Here is a 16,457-nt window from a genome sequence, read left to right as displayed (position 1 = left end):
ATGTTACCTAGAGTTTGCATGTCCTCTGGTGTAGCACAGGCATAAAGGTGTTTACCTGCTCTGTCAGTCAAAAGAGAATAAATAAATTCATCATCAGTGTAAACATAATAGCCACAGTCTCCTGTCTCTGCTGGCCACCACATTCCCTGTTCCAACAGTGAAAGCCATTGTTGATACCACTCAGAATCTTCAAACAACATTTCCTGATCTGCATCCCAAGTATTAAATGCAGATCTACTCAGATCCAAAGCACATTGTGTTAAATTTATTGGGCCTTTTTTAGTCGCAAGACGTTTTAAAAACTCAGTGGCAGATTTTAAATTAAAGTCTTGGTCTTTCAGTTGACTAATAACGGCACTTTTTTTGACCATTTTGCTCAGTTCTTGTACACCACATTCTGTAAGCGATTGACATCTACTAAATTTGGGCTTCGGTGTTGATGTTGACAGATTTAGAGCACTATCTTTATCTATCCAAGGTTTTTTGTTTCTATCGAGATCATTTAAATGGTCACAACTGTTCCAGTGTTTCTTGTTTCTGCAACTCATATCAAACAAAATGAAATCTTCCTCTGTCTCGAGAAATCGATTTCTTCTCTCAAAAAGCTGCGCTGCAGCATCTCTCCAAGGATGTGATGGTACATTGAAGTCACTGATTTTCATTTCTTTTGGAGTCAAGCTCATTTTATTCTCCAATTGCGGTGGTTTAACTGTGGAGGGTGCTTGTCCTTGGCATATCTGGTAACTGTCCTGAACTTGGACAGCAAGAGCTTCAGCTAAAACATAATCATTAAGCTGTTGCCACAGAAGTCCTTCTATGAGACACTGATGCTCATATAGTTCTGGTGGGATTACGCCATGCTCTGTGAAGTTGTACAGGAGATCTTTGTAACCATACTCATCTGCCGTCCCATACAATAGACGCTGAATTTCCTCAAGGTAACGTTGTGTCGGAGAAATTGTTGTCTCTTGAGATTTCACTGGTTCTCTATAGGTACCTATTAGAAAAGGTGGACAACCACTGTTTGTGGAAGTTATTGTATTTGAAGTGTCTTCTTTACTCTTTTGCAATATATGATCCAAATGGCCATTTTCTGTTTGCTTCCGGACACTAACATTAATGTCACCAGAGCTTGATTTAAAAAAGCTGGATATCAAGCCAGGAGGTGTTATACTTGTGCTGTTTTTTTGTTCATCTATTGCTGGTTGAGGCAGGGATTGTTGTGGAGATTTTGACTCGTCTGTACTAAAAAGACTTGTTAAGAAACCCTTCTGATTCTGCCCTTTCAGATCTTTGTCTTTTACTCCATCTTGAGAGGAAGCAGTCTCTACTGGTTTGGTTCTTTGAATTTGTGGTCGGCTTTGTCCTGCCCGAGGTTGTTGTTGCTGTTGTTTTTGTGTTGTTTCATTAGTTGTCTGATCAATAACTTGGGAGGAATGTTCCACCGTTGCTGAAATTTTGTTTAACAAGCCAGAGAACAAACCTGATTCAGTCTGGGTTACATTTGATTCCGACTTCGCAGGTGACTGACTTGATGGAACTGACTGAGATGACTGTGATGCATTTTCCCCAGATGCCAATTTCAAAAATCCAGAGAGCAAGCCTCCACTTTGAATAGGTTGCTGTGACACCGTAGGTTGAGAAGTGCTGGTTGAGGTTTCCTGTGAATGTGACTGTTGCTGAGTTGATGTCTGCCCAAGCAGACCTGATAAAAACCCTTTTTGTTGATTACTTTGAGCAGGCTGATGGACAGAAGATTGACCCTTACTGGGCATGTTGCTGGGTAAATGTTGTTGTTGTTGTTGTTGTTGGCTATCGTTTGTGGCTAATTTGTTTAAAAACCCTGAGAACAGACCCCCTTGTTGGGGTTCTGCTGTAGATGCAGCCAACTGAGCAGATATTTGACTTTGCCTCCGCAAGGGTTGTCTGTTATTCTGATTGGGTTGCTGTTGATTTTGATGACCAGATGTTGGCTGCTGTGTTGGAGGGGTTGGATCAGTGGAAAATAGTCCAGAAAGAAAACCTCCTTGTTGGTTAGTTGGTTGCTGGGCTGTTTTGGAGTCTGGTCTTTGTGTTTGATGTTGATGTTGCTCTGCTTGGCTTCCAACAGTAGACTGTGGAGAACCAACATCTGTAATTTTGTTTAATAAATCACTGAGAATGCCTCCGGGACTACTTGGAGGTTGTTGTGGTATTATTGGGGTTTTACTATTACTTGGTGAAGTACTGGGTTGGTTGCTGCATTTGGCAGCTTGTGGTTGGTTTTGTGATGGTCTGGGTGAGTTTGCAGAAGCAGGCTCCGGACTCCCAACACCAAACAGGCCAGACAGGAATCCTCCTTGCTGAGAAGATGGGTGTTGAACTGTGTTGGTTTCTTGAGCAACAGACTGAGTTTGAACCTTGAATGGTGGGTTATTTGGTTCCACTATCTTGTTAAATAATCCTGAGAACACATTACCTGTTTGCTGATTGGGTTGTGAAGATTGTGTATTCGCAGGAGTTTGTGCTGGCTGTGAAGCAGATTCTGTAAGTTTCAATAAACCCCCAAATAGCCCAGTGGATTGAGCTGTAGTACCTTTTTGGGTTATTTTCTCTCCTGTTTGGTTAGTCTGTTGTTCGGCTGATACATGCTGTATTTGTTGGGTGTCAGATTGACTTTTGTCAAAGTAAGATGCTTTAGTTTTACCAGGTTGGTTCAGGTTTTGTTCAGGCCCTTCCAAATGTTCTGAAATGTTAACTCCAACTGATTGTAAATGTTGGTTTGGTTGACTTGGTTGGGATCCTGTCACTGTGTCAGTAGCTTTTTTTAGGAGTCCTGATATAAGTCCACCTGTGGGTGTCTGGGCAGGATGATCTTGCCTTTGAGCAGATTTCTGAGCAGATTGGTCCCCTGACAAAGACTTATTTGTGGTAGAAACATTATCAGTGGCAAACTTTAAAAAGCCAGATAGTAGTCCCACTGACTGTTGAGAATCAGAGTTTTGCTGAGTTTGTGGTGATTGGGTGGGTGAGGAAAACAAACTCAAAAATATACCACCCTGAGGTTGATTATCCTCACCCTGGCTTTTTGTACCAGGTAAGGCACTGGGGCTAACTTGAATTTTTGCTTCTTGTGGAATATCACTACAGCTTTGGGCATCTTTTCCAGAAAACATATGACCCTCAGGCGTGAGCTCAGTTATGCAAACAGTGCTCTGTGTTTCAAGGACCATTGCTTGAGTATTGGGCTCTGTTTGACCACTTGGTGTGGTGACAGTCACGGTTGGAGTAGTTTGTGGTTGAGTTGATTCTTTGGCAGGTTCAATGGGGGCTGCCCTAAACAAGTTAGAAAACCATCCAGTTTCTGTAGTTCCTTTAGGACCACTTTCAAGAAGTGCAGCACGACTTGGGGAGGTAGATCTGGCAGGTGTAGGTGATGGACTTGGTGGGCTTAGATCTTCACCAGATGCAAACTTAAGAAACCCTGACAGCACACTTTCAGATTTTGCTGGGCTTGTGGAAGAATTTTCTGATGAGAAAAAGGGTAATTTCAGTTTGTTGCTTAACAATGACTCCTCATCATGCTTGGGGATATTTTGGGAGGAACTTTCTGGTGAACCTGTTGATATCAAAGTGGAGAGAGATTTTTTGAAAGGGCTAAAAAATCCACTTTCCTCTGAACTTCCTTCGGCTCTAACCTCAACAACTGGCTTCTTTTGCTGAATGTCAGGCAGTTCCCCGGATGATTCTGTCTCTGGGAGAAGTTCTACTGATCCACTACCCGTTCCTTGGGAAAGCTCAATTGATTCACTTCTTGTATCTGGTAAAAGATCAACGGAACCACTTTCTGATCCTGGTCTTGTATCGCCTGATGATTGTCTCTCTGTTTGTAATTCATCTCTATCGAGATTCATACAGCCAAGCACCTGCTGGGAGTCACTGCTAGCAGCAGATACACTTCTTGACTCTGATGGCTGAGGTGATGGCTCTCTTGAAAAAAGTCTTAAAGGACTAAGCCTTCCTAACATAGATTCAAACCCAGATGTGGCTTGGTTAGTGGTGGATGCATTGCCTTGTGCTTCAGTGCCAATACGTGGTGATGTCTGCTCAGAGGTGGCTTGGTGATTAGGTTCGGAGGACTGAAATGGCAAGAGTGACTGAAGACTAAACTTTTTTTCTGCTGTTGCATCCTGCAAGGCAGGAGGAACTACAGCTACTGGTGGGGAAGAACCACTACTTTTGGGAATAAAAGAAAGCAGTTTTGAAATGCCAGACTCGGGTTGGGGAGAGGGTTGAGTTGTTGATGTTTCTGTCACAGTGGTTCCTGCTGAGCTCATTGACACTTCAATATGAGCTTTAGGAAGAAAGGAGAGCATTTTCGAAATCCCAGACTCCGTTTGTTGTGGCTGAGGAGATGTTTGTGCAATAGAGGTTTCTGCCTCATTGGTTGTTTTTGATCCAGTGATTGTACTAAACAATGAATTCATTGCATTCTTCACTCCAGCTAAGCCTTGTTCAACAGCACTATCTTCCTTAACATCAGGCTTGACTTCAAGGGGCTTTCTCTCTGGTGCCTGCAAACCCTTACCATCGGTTGGTAGTGCTGGAAGTTTCCTTCTTATTGGCTTGGGGACTGATTCATAGTTGTTGATTTCCTCCTCCTTTACAGCCAGATATTCAGACACTGAGTGAATTAGGCTCTGCAGCTCACCCATTGGATCAACATATTCATCAATTGGCTCTTCTAAAGCAGAAGGTGTAGGATCAAGGACATGACCAGTTCCAACACTCCTTGAAAAGCCCCCAAATGGTGGCATATCATTACCAGGGTAGTAGTAATCTTCATATACATCCCCATCAGTGAATGTAAGATCATCAAGTTCCTCTTCAGATCCAAATGAATACTGCATCTCATCTGAGCCAACAGATCCAAATTCAGTCCTCATCTTAAAAGCTTCTTCCAAAGCAGCTTCCTCTTCACAAAAAGCTGCATAACTCTCAAGTGTGTCCTCTAAAGCAGTTTTTGCCCAAAGCCTCGTCTTATACAGTAAACCTTGTCTGTCCGTCTCTTGGCAAAGCTGTCTGATGGAAGGAATTATATCAATTTCAGGAGGAGATGAGTCATCCTCAAAGCTACCTGCTTCCTTGTAAACTAATCGTACTTCGCCACGGTTGAAGCGGTGCTGCTGTCTTTGTGTCCTGCCACTCAGCGGCTCCATATCCTCTGGAGACATCCCGTCATATTCAACAGTCTGATAAAACCGGCTGCCTTTGGAAGGACTGTCACTGATTCGGTAGATAATGGTTTTATCCTCATCCTCCCATATTTTCTGCTCTGCATCCAAATAATCATCTAATATGCCTGAATCTGGAATTTTATATTTACTTTCCCAATCCTCCACGCCCATACCCGAGTCAACAGGAATTATTCTAATTCCACCTTTACTATTTGATCGTCTTGAATATTGCAAAACATTTTTTTTTTCAGAGGCCATGCAGGAAGCAGTGGAAGGGCATGCAAGAAGAAGAGAAAGAGAAATTGAAAATTACACACACATTAAACAGAACAGAAAATAAAAATTCAAACATACCCATTTAAAGAGAAAAAAAGAGAAAAGTAACAGTTGAAGCAAAGTACAAAATGTCACAGAAATAACAAGCAAGAAATTTCACACATAATATGTGGAGCTTGTTTGCTGCTTCTTTAATGTAGTCTTTTTTTAACACCTGAGAACACCACCTAAAATTCAAAGAGCCAAAACAGGAAAAGTCTGGCAAATTGCTTGCAAATTAAGCGCGAAAAAGCATCTGATTTCCATGAGGTATACTAGGAGACACAGAGCTACATGTTTGGTGTGAAAATAGAATTATAGTTAGTTTGCAGGGATAGTAAGAAAATACTATTTATACTTGCAGAGATTATAATTCTAGAAAATATGAAATTAAAAATGCTCTGCTATTAGTTCCCCTGAAAACTCTGAATCATGGCCACCAAGACCATTGTGTTTAAATACTAAACAAATGAAAACCCCAACAACACTGAAATCCACAACTACAAAAGCTCAAAGTTTAACTTATTTAAATTCAGAATTATTCAGTTCTTAAAAAACACATTTTCAGTCAACAAAATTATGTTAAATGTCAACCTTCTTACCTAGGCCTTCTCACTTCTCTACAATCCACCTCAGTGCAATGCGGCGACTCAAGTTCTCTGGACAGGATTGGCTGATGTGCCCGCCTCCCTATTGGGTACTGGTGCACCGAGGAATTTGTCTGAGAAGTGTTGTAGAACTGTGGAGGTCTGTTTCCAGTTTCACTGCGGTAGTCACTGTCCCGGTCGTCCACAGCACTGTCATGGTCATCATACGCTGGGACATAAAGCACAAGAGCACTTTAGTATAACACGTATAGGAAGAAAGACGGATGGAAGGTGGGTTGGTGGTTAAGGTAGATTGAAGAACAACTCACACTAATTCTGTTCATTGATTCTGTACAAATATAGTAAGATGCTGAGTTAAACTCGAAATAAAACTGTGGCAGCAGAAACTGCAACTCATCTGCAACAGATCAAAGTGATACTGTGGGCTTGTTCTAATAAATGTATGCCTTGTTTGACATTTGCTCAGAGGTGAGCTTGTTCCTTACGTAAAGAACACAAATGCAGCCCCTTAGCACTGTAGATGTCGAATTTAGAATTGTGTATGTGTAACCGTGCAACCCATCCTGGAATATGCAGCAGTCTCTAGGTTCGTGCAGATCAAAGTTTGGATTCACTAATAATAAACAACACCAAGTATTTAACAGACCACACTTTTAGTTATTAACAATGAACATTTACAGAGTAAAATACAATGAAAAATAACAAACTGGGCCCGTTGGAAGAAATAGTCTTGTATCTATTAAATGTCAGTAAAATCAAAAAATAAAATATCGTTGGAGTGCACTCAAAAAAAAAGGAGAATCCGAATCGGTACAATTCCAAAGTTTGAATTAAATCCAACCACATGGCAGACAGTCCGTCTGCCATGATTAGTGGGATGGAAGATGTTGATCTTTTTCCTGGGATCAAGTTGGGAGGCTTGCCATCTTCTGGCTTGGTATTTATCGCTGCAACTACCAAGTCAAATTCCAAGTATTGTTCTAAACTGTACCTGGGCAATAAAGCTGATTCTGATTCTGATATACAGTACATTGGTGGCCAATTTAACTCCACAGTACTGTACTTTTTACCCATCTCTAAACTACTTCTACTGTTTACTTGTCTTTATCAACACAGAAAAGGAGGGAAATAATTCATCTATTGCAGCCTAAGTCAATTATAAAAGTCTTTTACAGAGACAGGCAGAAATGAGTTCTAAAAAAATAAAAAGCAGGTAATAAATGGTGATTCAGCATTAGTCACATCTGCAAGCCTGACAAAGGCTCACTTTTGTTTGGGCAGCAAAATGAAATACTGGATGTGTAGCTCCCCCTTCAGGATGGAGATGAACATCACAAACAAAATGGGCACTAACAGAGCTGATGGTGATACTAAAAATAAATAAATAAATAAATAAAACAAATTAAATGAATGTGATGTGAACCATTGGGGGGTGGGTAATAATATCTATGATGGAGATGAGGTGAAATTATGAGATCTTAACTTTGGATAGAATATGGACAGGATGAAAAATCACAGAAAAAGCGGCACGGCCATCATACATACTCTGGTGGTCGCTCCATCCAAAATAACTCCAATTGCCTGGTGGTGTCAGGGTTTCAAAGAAGAAAGAGTCTCTTTTATTTGAGGCATATGTATATATTATAGGAATAAATATATGAAATGTAAAAATAATTAATTAAATATGTACATGTATAGGCCTGTGGTGTTATAAGAGAGTAACTTTTAATTAAAAACCCAAAAACCAAGCAATATAATTTATTATTGTCATTATATAATTGAATATCAATATATTCTAACTTGTGTTTTAAACTATGTTTACAGGGCTGATACATAAATGTGCTTAAAAACTAATGGTGTCACAGTCTAAAATCTATTGAAAGTTGGCTGCACAATAAATTAAAATCATTCATTTCGAAAAAAAATAAATAAATAAATCCCAGAACTTTTAAAACATTTTTGTACTGTGTAAAAGAGGAAATGTGTAAATTTGTGTTTAATTGTTACTCACAGCACTGATGGGGCATAGACGGCATTCTTCTTCTTCTGACCTCTTCCTGTAGTGGATACTGCCATGATGTAAATAATAAACAAAAAGGGAGAAATTAAGCACATTGTCAAGACTAAGACTGTTAAAAAGAGTGACAGCTTAGGAGGGCATTTGTAGCAGTGCCTTTCCTGTAGATGAAGTAACTATATATATTGTATAGAGAGTCAACAAACTAAAAGAGAAACACTGGAGGTGCAATAATTGTTAGGGTACACCTGGCAACAAATTTGCAGAATAATTCTGATTATGGAAAAAAGGTAGGGATGTCCCGAAACAATTTTTTAACTTCCGATGCGATACCGATATAGCAGCCTTGGGTAGTGGTCGATATCAATATCAATCCGATACAATATCAGCACGACTCATACATACTTTTATTACTTATTTTGTAGTGTGGAATGCTAGAAAAGGCTTGATCAAGTGATGTTACTCAAACAGAGAACAATAGTCAGCAACAGTAGCTATTAGAAACACTGACCCATTTTTTATTGACCAATTGGTTACATAAACATTAACCTTCAACATAATATCTACAGTAATCTACAATTGAATAAATATAATATAATATAATATGTATCAGAGATTTTAGATGCAGTCCGATAAAATCCGATATTCGTTTTCTGGCTGATATTGGAACGATATCTGATATTAATATCCGATTGGGACACCCCTAATAAGAAGTACTTTACAAAAACACAATTATACAAAAAGTTTTGTTATTTAACCTTCTTATTGTGTATTAATTAAATAAAATAAATTTGACTGACCTCATCGTGTATCCGCATGGTGTTGATTCGCTCAAGCTTATTGGTCCAGTACAGAGCCTCGTCATCAGGAATTTCTGCACAGACGTATGCAAGGGCAAAAAATAAATAATGATGATGGTTAATTGGGGAAATTTGGGGTGAAAAACAACATTTTAACATAAAAAATGTTACATACAGACATGCATTCACATTAACACAGTAAAAGTCTACAAAGAGTAAAAATAGTTCAAATCAGACCTGGATGTGAACTAAATACATGTTCAATGTGTAAGTCAGCTTCTTATTTTATGTTCAAAGGTAGCAGTTTTATTGCACTATAATAAGATATTTTGTATACCTATTGTTCCAAACCCGAGGTGATGTAAATCATGATGGGAGCAATGCAACTTCCTGATTGAAAGAGTGTTTTTCACAGTTACAGATGAATCTGACTTCATAGTCAACCTGCTGCCCATAGATGCACAATAGATAAGTGTGAGCGACAACGATCATTTTACCAGAAGTTTTACTAGTACTGTTTAGATTACGAACAAGCAAAATTGTAAAGTCATCTACTTCTCCTGGCTCCTTTTCACATTCTCAACTGCACTGATTTATATCCTGTATCCTGCATCCCCAGAAGTCTCACTATTTATTATATGGTAAATATTCATAAATAATGAGTGTCAAACCCCTTTATCCATCAATTATTATATCACTAAGCAAATACCTTGTTCAATGTACTTGAGAATGTCAGAGGAAATTCTACACATCCATTAATTGGACTGTAGGGGGTGGTAGAGGACTATAAATACATGTTTACAGGCCCACACACTAAACTGTTCTTCCTCAGATCACCTGAATAAGACCAATCATATCCTTATCATGTAAAATGTTATGAAGATGTAATTTTTAGAGATGATTCAAAGTTGATGTGTTAGAAGCAGGAAAGCCTGCAGTCAGTTGCATTGTTTACAAACGGGACCGGCAGCTGTGCCACTCTGTAATGGGAGAGTAGAAAGGGGATATTGTAGTGATTCTGAGGTGGAAACTTCTGCCAGAGAAGTGTGTGACGGCTACGCAACAACAGATCCAATCCAATGCTGTTGCATCATTATCAGCGCGTTAAAGAGACGAGAACTAGGTACTGTATATGGTACTGCTGGAATGCTTCTCATGGACTTACAGTATGTAGACTGTTACAGCAATTAAAGTTCCCTACAAATACCCTTCATTTCCAGATGCCATAGTACACCTTCAGTGGTATAAATGTCTGATTATTCTCTGTTGTCCGTTATGTGTTGGGATGTCCCGATACAACTTTTTCACTTTCGATACGATACCGATATTGCGGCCTTTCATGTTGGCCGATACCGTTATCGATTCGATACGATAACAGCACAATTATCCATACATATCTTATTTTGTACTGTGGCATGTTAGAAATGGTTTGATTATTAAAAAAACAGAACCATTTATTATAAACCAATGGATTACATATAAATAACCTTTTAAAATAACAATATTCTATGATTGAATAAAATAAATAAAAAAATAAAATAGACGATATCGAAAAAATTAATCCTAAATACCAATATACACAGTATTATATTGGATTTTTTAGATGCAGTCCTCTAAAATCCGATATTGGTTTTCTGGCTGATATAGGACCAATATCCAATATCAATATTGGATCGGGACACCCCTAATTATGTGTATGAATGTTTTACATACCAAAAGGCAGCTCGAAGCGGGTGTCCAGCAGGACTTGGTGTGGGGTTGGGTTGGAGGTCCCACAGATCTCATTCTCCCTCATCAGCACCTCAGAGTACAGGCAGGTCCACTGCCCTGGTCCCTCCTGGAAACAGACACACAGTAAAGAACGACTGAGCTTCAATGGAAACCACGGCATTGTGCTTTGGTAATGACTTTTGTCAAAATTGAATCCAACTTCTGCCACATACAACAAAAAAGGTTTACATTTAAAGTGATCGAGCTTAAAGCTGATAGTAATGATGAAGTTACAAACAAAACAGAGCAGCCATATTGAAGACAGGAGAGCGTAAACACACGGAGTCTTACTTCATCCGACTGCTGAATGGTGTTGAGAGGGATCAGTGCAGTGCCAATCATTGTGTCCCAGATCAAACCTTTGTTCCACAGCTCCACCACCAGCCCCGATTCCAAATGGCTGACTTCGCTGGAAAAGCATACAAACACTTGTATTCCACAATGCAAAGTTAAATAAAAAATAAAAGGCATGGAACACTTTTCAAACAGCATTTTTTTCAAACTTTATTAAACTTTTAGTTTTGCAGGTAAATTAATAGTGCTCTTATTCTGAAAAGAAATATGCAAACTTAAATACCATTAATTCCAATTAATTGAGTCGAGTAGAAACATATGTATTGCAAATTGTTGCAAATTAATGTGAGCCTAAGTCCACTCATACTCTGTACAAAGAACATTGTCTCATTCTCAAATATTGAGTTGCCACATACAGATCACACACGCTTTAGTGATGATTACAGTATTGACGAGGGTTTACGCCAAAAGAAGTATATGAGAGATTTTGTTCATCAGTGGAAACTCATTCAAGCACAACAGCAATCACTCTCCATCAGGTCAGAGGTCCAGGCTCATATTTTAATCATGAAAGAATGAAAACTGTCATTTCCCGACAGATCTGTCAGAATAAAAAGGCACAAGGCAAGCTCGCTCTGTGCCTCATATGCATCGCCACATTCTCATGTTATTACAGCCACAGTTCAGGCTGTCAATCAGTTCTGACGACATTTCAATGATTGGAGAGAAGCAGGAAGATAGGAGCTGTATTCCTGCATTAATTGCACCTAATGCCTTCAACGTTTGTTGTCAAGGTAATTACTCCTCCATGACAGTACGTAGGTAACACAATATGGCATTGAGGTGTGGTTTGTGCAATAATGTGCCACAGTGTTACAGTTCAAAGATGAGCTTGCTGGTAAAGCTGGAAATTCCAAAGATTACTTGATTATGGGCGTGGCTCTTTGAGCTGTTAAGACACGCCCAGTCACTCCTCTAACGGAGCATTCACATGGAATGTGACTTCAGCGACTATAATTGCTTAAATCGCCCGTGTTGAGTCGCTAGTTGCACTTTTTGTTCGCTTAATCTACGCCAGTGACGTGACGACTGGCGAAAAACTCATTGCCGATCGGATGTCGCGACACAGCTTCGCTCGAAGTCGCTTGAAAAGTTCAACATTTTCAACTTTTAGCAACTCAGGTTTCGCAATAGAGTTGTGCAAGTCGCATTGCTTGAAAGGAGGTTGCTTGACGTTGCATCATTTACATTGATTTTGAATGTAATCTAGTTGCCAGAGTCGCCTAAGTCACGTTTGGTGTGAACGCACCCTTACATCTCCAAAGAACAATCTATGCTATACTAACTAGTACCTATTCAATACTCACTATTTGTCCCTATTTGCAATTCTCTCAATCTAACCTACTCGCCACAAATTGCAGAGTCCACAGGTGCTAGTTTTTATAAGAGGGGCGGGGTCAACAATGGTGGTTCGTGACTAAAGCTACTTCCAAAACTTCATCGACCTCCATCTCAGCCAAGAGCAAAAATTTGATTGTAATAGCCAGTTATCAACCCATAAATAGTGATACCGGGTAGGAAGAAGAAAAAAAGGAGTAAACCAGTCAAACACAAAGAAACCAAGTGGAGGACTGGTTTAATATGGAGAAGCACGTGAGACCTAGTGACCTTCAGAGCGAAGGGATCAACTTTTCGCTGCTTAACCTCCTAAAGCAGCCGAGCTTAAGCTGTAACTTCTACTGCTCGCTGCCCCACCAACCTACTAGTTATTAATACACACACACACACACATGCACGCACGCACACTAATATAGTCTGTGACAGCTCACAGTGAACAATGTTGTAAAACCAAAATATCAGTAAAATGAAAGCCTCATAGAGGCTTAATTATTGCTCATTACACAGACCCCTACAATTCAAATATGCTGCTTTCCCACTGTCTGCTAATCACCACAAGTCAGCACTACACTCATCACACTCTTATGCAGCACAGCACAGACATCCCTTCTGTTTAGAATTAGAACGATTTGAAAACTAAATCTGTTGTTCATTTTCGCCACATCTTTAATCACTCAAACATGCACCATACGACTCTTATGTAATTATGTTGAGTCCCTGTCAATCTCTCCCATCCAATCTCCAACTAAGACGAAGAATCTTTGTCCCATGTACATGGTTTAGTAAAGGTGGGACCATACATAAATTATGCGAGAAGATTACGCAATATTAGAACATCAATAGATGTATATTCGAGTGGTTTTGCAAGAGGGTGGGGGTGAGATTAAAACAATCCGTACAATCTACTACTTTTTTCAAACTGCAATTTCTTTCTCTTTTTTTCTTTTGAAAAATATTGTTTTGTATCGTTATTGCAAGCTCGTCCATATCGTATCGTGAACTCAGTGTATCGAGTTTAATCAGAATCAGGCTTACTTTATTTATCCCAAGGGGAAATTACTTTTATTACATTATATTACAAATAAAAAGAATAAACACTAAATAAACACAAAAAGAAAGAAAGAAAAACGTACATGATTAAGTAAAAGGCTGTTAATTAAATAAGGAATAAATACAAGTAGAAAAAATAGAATAAGATAAATAATAATACAAATATACAATTGTATAAATACAAACTTATACTGAAATGTGAGCATGTTTGACAGAGAGAGCAGGAACAATAATATTGTTTGCATGTTTCATATGACCAATCCTAACGTATTAGGTGAATTATAACGTATTTTAAGTTGTTGAAAAATGGGAATGAGCTTTGTCTCACTCCTACCTTGCTTCCCAAATCAGGTGAGAAGTGAGGTCATTATTGTGTCTAGTTTGCATGTTCTCCATGGGCTCGTGTGGGTTTTCTATGGGTGCTCTGGTTTGCTCCCACCATCCAAACACATGTATGTTAGGCTAATTGGAGTCTCTTGCCCTTAGTGAGAGTAGTTACCTATATGTTTGTGTTTGAGCTGTAACAGATTAGTGCCTAGAGGGTCAGAAGATGAATAAATGAATGCTATAAATCATACTAAAATGATAATTCTGCAATGACATTTTACTTGTGTGGTGAATATTTTTATTTCTACAAAAACTTACAATTTTTATGACTTGAAAGTTTTTGTCATCTATGCACATTAAATCTGAAGCCGATGTCACTGTCTCTGCCAGTTGTCCATCCCTTAGCCTCACATCTTATTACTGTTTCTTGGATTTTGTAACCATGCAGTGACAAAAAAAAAAAGGACCCTGGAACACCTGCAGTATTTGTTTACATCACAGGCAAGATTGTTCCATTCTGAACAGCAACAGAATAAGCCTGCCTTCAAAATGAAAATTATTTTGTGAATGAAACGTTCTTGACATAAGAAACCTCCCTTGTTGCACCTGGCTGAGGAATCCTTTCATTTATCACTGACTCATCCACATGACTGGATGTGCAATTCCACTTCCCATTTCAGTTACTTACAGAACCCCATTTACTGTCCTACAGTCAAAGGGAGCCAGAGGCTGCTGGTGCTCTCCTCGAATTCTGGAAGGTTAGTGCTTAATTTGTAGGACAAATCTGACAAAAAATTTGACACACTTTTAAAGCATTTTTGGAAAAGTGCAACATCGCAATTGATATAAAATAAAACAATTAAAGTATTCTTTAAGTGCAGATGTCGTATTTTCATACTTGTACATTGGAGCTGTAATGCTTTCAGAGAGAAATATGATCTTAAGTCAATGTTATTTAATTAATTAATGCATTCATCAGGTTTAATAAAAATTACAATGAACAATATTAAAGCTGCTTGATCGATTACTAAGATTAAAAAGTTGTGGAAAAGCAAGTTTATACTCACAACATAAAGTCTTGTTCCCAACACGGCTGGTCCCCACGAACTGTGATGGTTGTACTCTTCACATTCTGCACCTTTAATGTTACATAGGCATTGAATTTGTCTGCAAAAAAGAAAATAAATTAGTAAATACATTTAAAATAAAATGTAAAAAAAAATGCACTGTATGTTGTTGGCCCAACACTACTTAGAAACATTCTGGGATATTTTAGAAATATTCCACAGTATGGCATGTATTATACAGACTGACAGTAACAATAACTACATCCAATATTTATTTCCAAAAATAAATATATTATTTAGTTAAAAACAGGCTGAGAGCATTGAAATTCAGTGTAATATTTATGTTTTTCTCAATTAAAAAGAAGAATTGCACAACCTTTGTCTCAAAAATAACTTTAAAAACTTTTTAGTTTCGACATATCAAAAAGTACAAAAGTCTAATAAGATACATTAAAAAGATGGATTATTGCAGAAAAGCAGTACTATTCTTGGATTCATTGTTGACATAAAAGAAATCAGTTGAAACGCAGGATCAGTTGCAAAGGTTTTTTCCAGCCTTGTATTTGGTGGAACAGCAGCAGTAGAACAGCAGAAAGAGAACCTATTCCTGTGTACAGATGCGATTATTATGCATTTCAACTTTCAGCCTCCAAATCTCCCTGGAGCTCTTTGTTGATTGCATGGTAAGTAGCACAGAGTTAATGAACCCCAACAGGGAAGAATAAGGATCTCAAGAGAAGTCAAGTAGGGGGGATTCCACATGCATTTCATGTGTCTTATTCAGCCATCATGCAACTGCCAATCACTTGACCCAATTCATACTCACACGCACATGCAAACCCATTAACAAACCCAAACATACAAATCTCTATTTTGGTAAGAGAAAGCTACTTCCTTTTTTAACCTTGACTCCCACAATTATCTCTTTGTTAACACTAGCATGACCAGAGTGGTGTCATTTGACACCTATACCTATAAAGTCCAAGCTGGTGTCAGATGGCGGGTGTGAACAACTCAGCTTGTGACCATTGTTATGTTACTGAGGCCAATACTCCCCCCTCAGCTAGGGTGGGGGGGTGGCTGGGTTGGTTTCAGGACACAAAGACCTTTTGTATTCTCCTTTGTGTTTCCCATACAGCAGCTACATAGAGGTTGCAACTTATATTTCAACTTTTGCAACAGAAAGTAGTAAGTAGTAATAGTGAGACGTCAACACAGTTTGTTTGCATTCTTGGTGAAATTTATTTATTAGAGATTTTGTGAACAATTCTGGCACTGCCACACCTCCTTTATGCATTTGCCACATGCAAACTTGTCACAATACATACAACGCTTGGTGGCACGGTTTTTCCTGCAGCAACACTTCACCTGGCACAATGCCCTTTTCCCCACATCAGGTGTGGGTGGTTGTTGCTGAAGGTTTTGCTCATTCACCTCCTTGGCTGCCATAGGAGACTGGGCAAGCTCATTTGCAAGCTCCAGCAAGAAGTCCACCCTTCTCTCCTTGACCGCAGTGCATGCCTGATAAAGCACATGTGCGTTCAGCGCTGCAATGTCAATCATGTTGTAAAACACAGCGACTGGCCAACGCCGTG

General features: G+C 39.0%; 1 protein-coding gene across 1 annotated transcript in view; it reads right to left on the bottom strand.

The window, feature by feature from the left end:
- The window catches only part of LOC114469181 (protein unc-13 homolog B-like), a 116,022-nt gene that overhangs the window by 84,021 nt on the left and 15,544 nt on the right, over window positions 1-16,457 (bottom strand). The window contains exons 3-8 of the mRNA XM_028456413.1: window positions 14,863-14,962; window positions 11,018-11,135; window positions 10,670-10,793; window positions 8,957-9,030; window positions 8,151-8,208; window positions 6,134-6,347 (exon numbers count right to left, since the gene is read on the bottom strand). Coding sequence (XP_028312214.1) covers window positions 6,134-6,347; window positions 8,151-8,208; window positions 8,957-9,030; window positions 10,670-10,793; window positions 11,018-11,135; window positions 14,863-14,962 — 688 coding nt within the window. The remainder of the gene's footprint in view (window positions 1-6,133; window positions 6,348-8,150; window positions 8,209-8,956; window positions 9,031-10,669; window positions 10,794-11,017; window positions 11,136-14,862; window positions 14,963-16,457) is intronic.

The sequence above is a fragment of the Gouania willdenowi genome, chromosome 9 (assembly GCF_900634775.1).
Source record: "Gouania willdenowi chromosome 9, fGouWil2.1, whole genome shotgun sequence".
Taxonomy (NCBI): domain Eukaryota; kingdom Metazoa; phylum Chordata; class Actinopteri; order Blenniiformes; family Gobiesocidae; genus Gouania; species Gouania willdenowi.
This window is presented reverse-complemented; position numbering and strand designations above follow the sequence as displayed.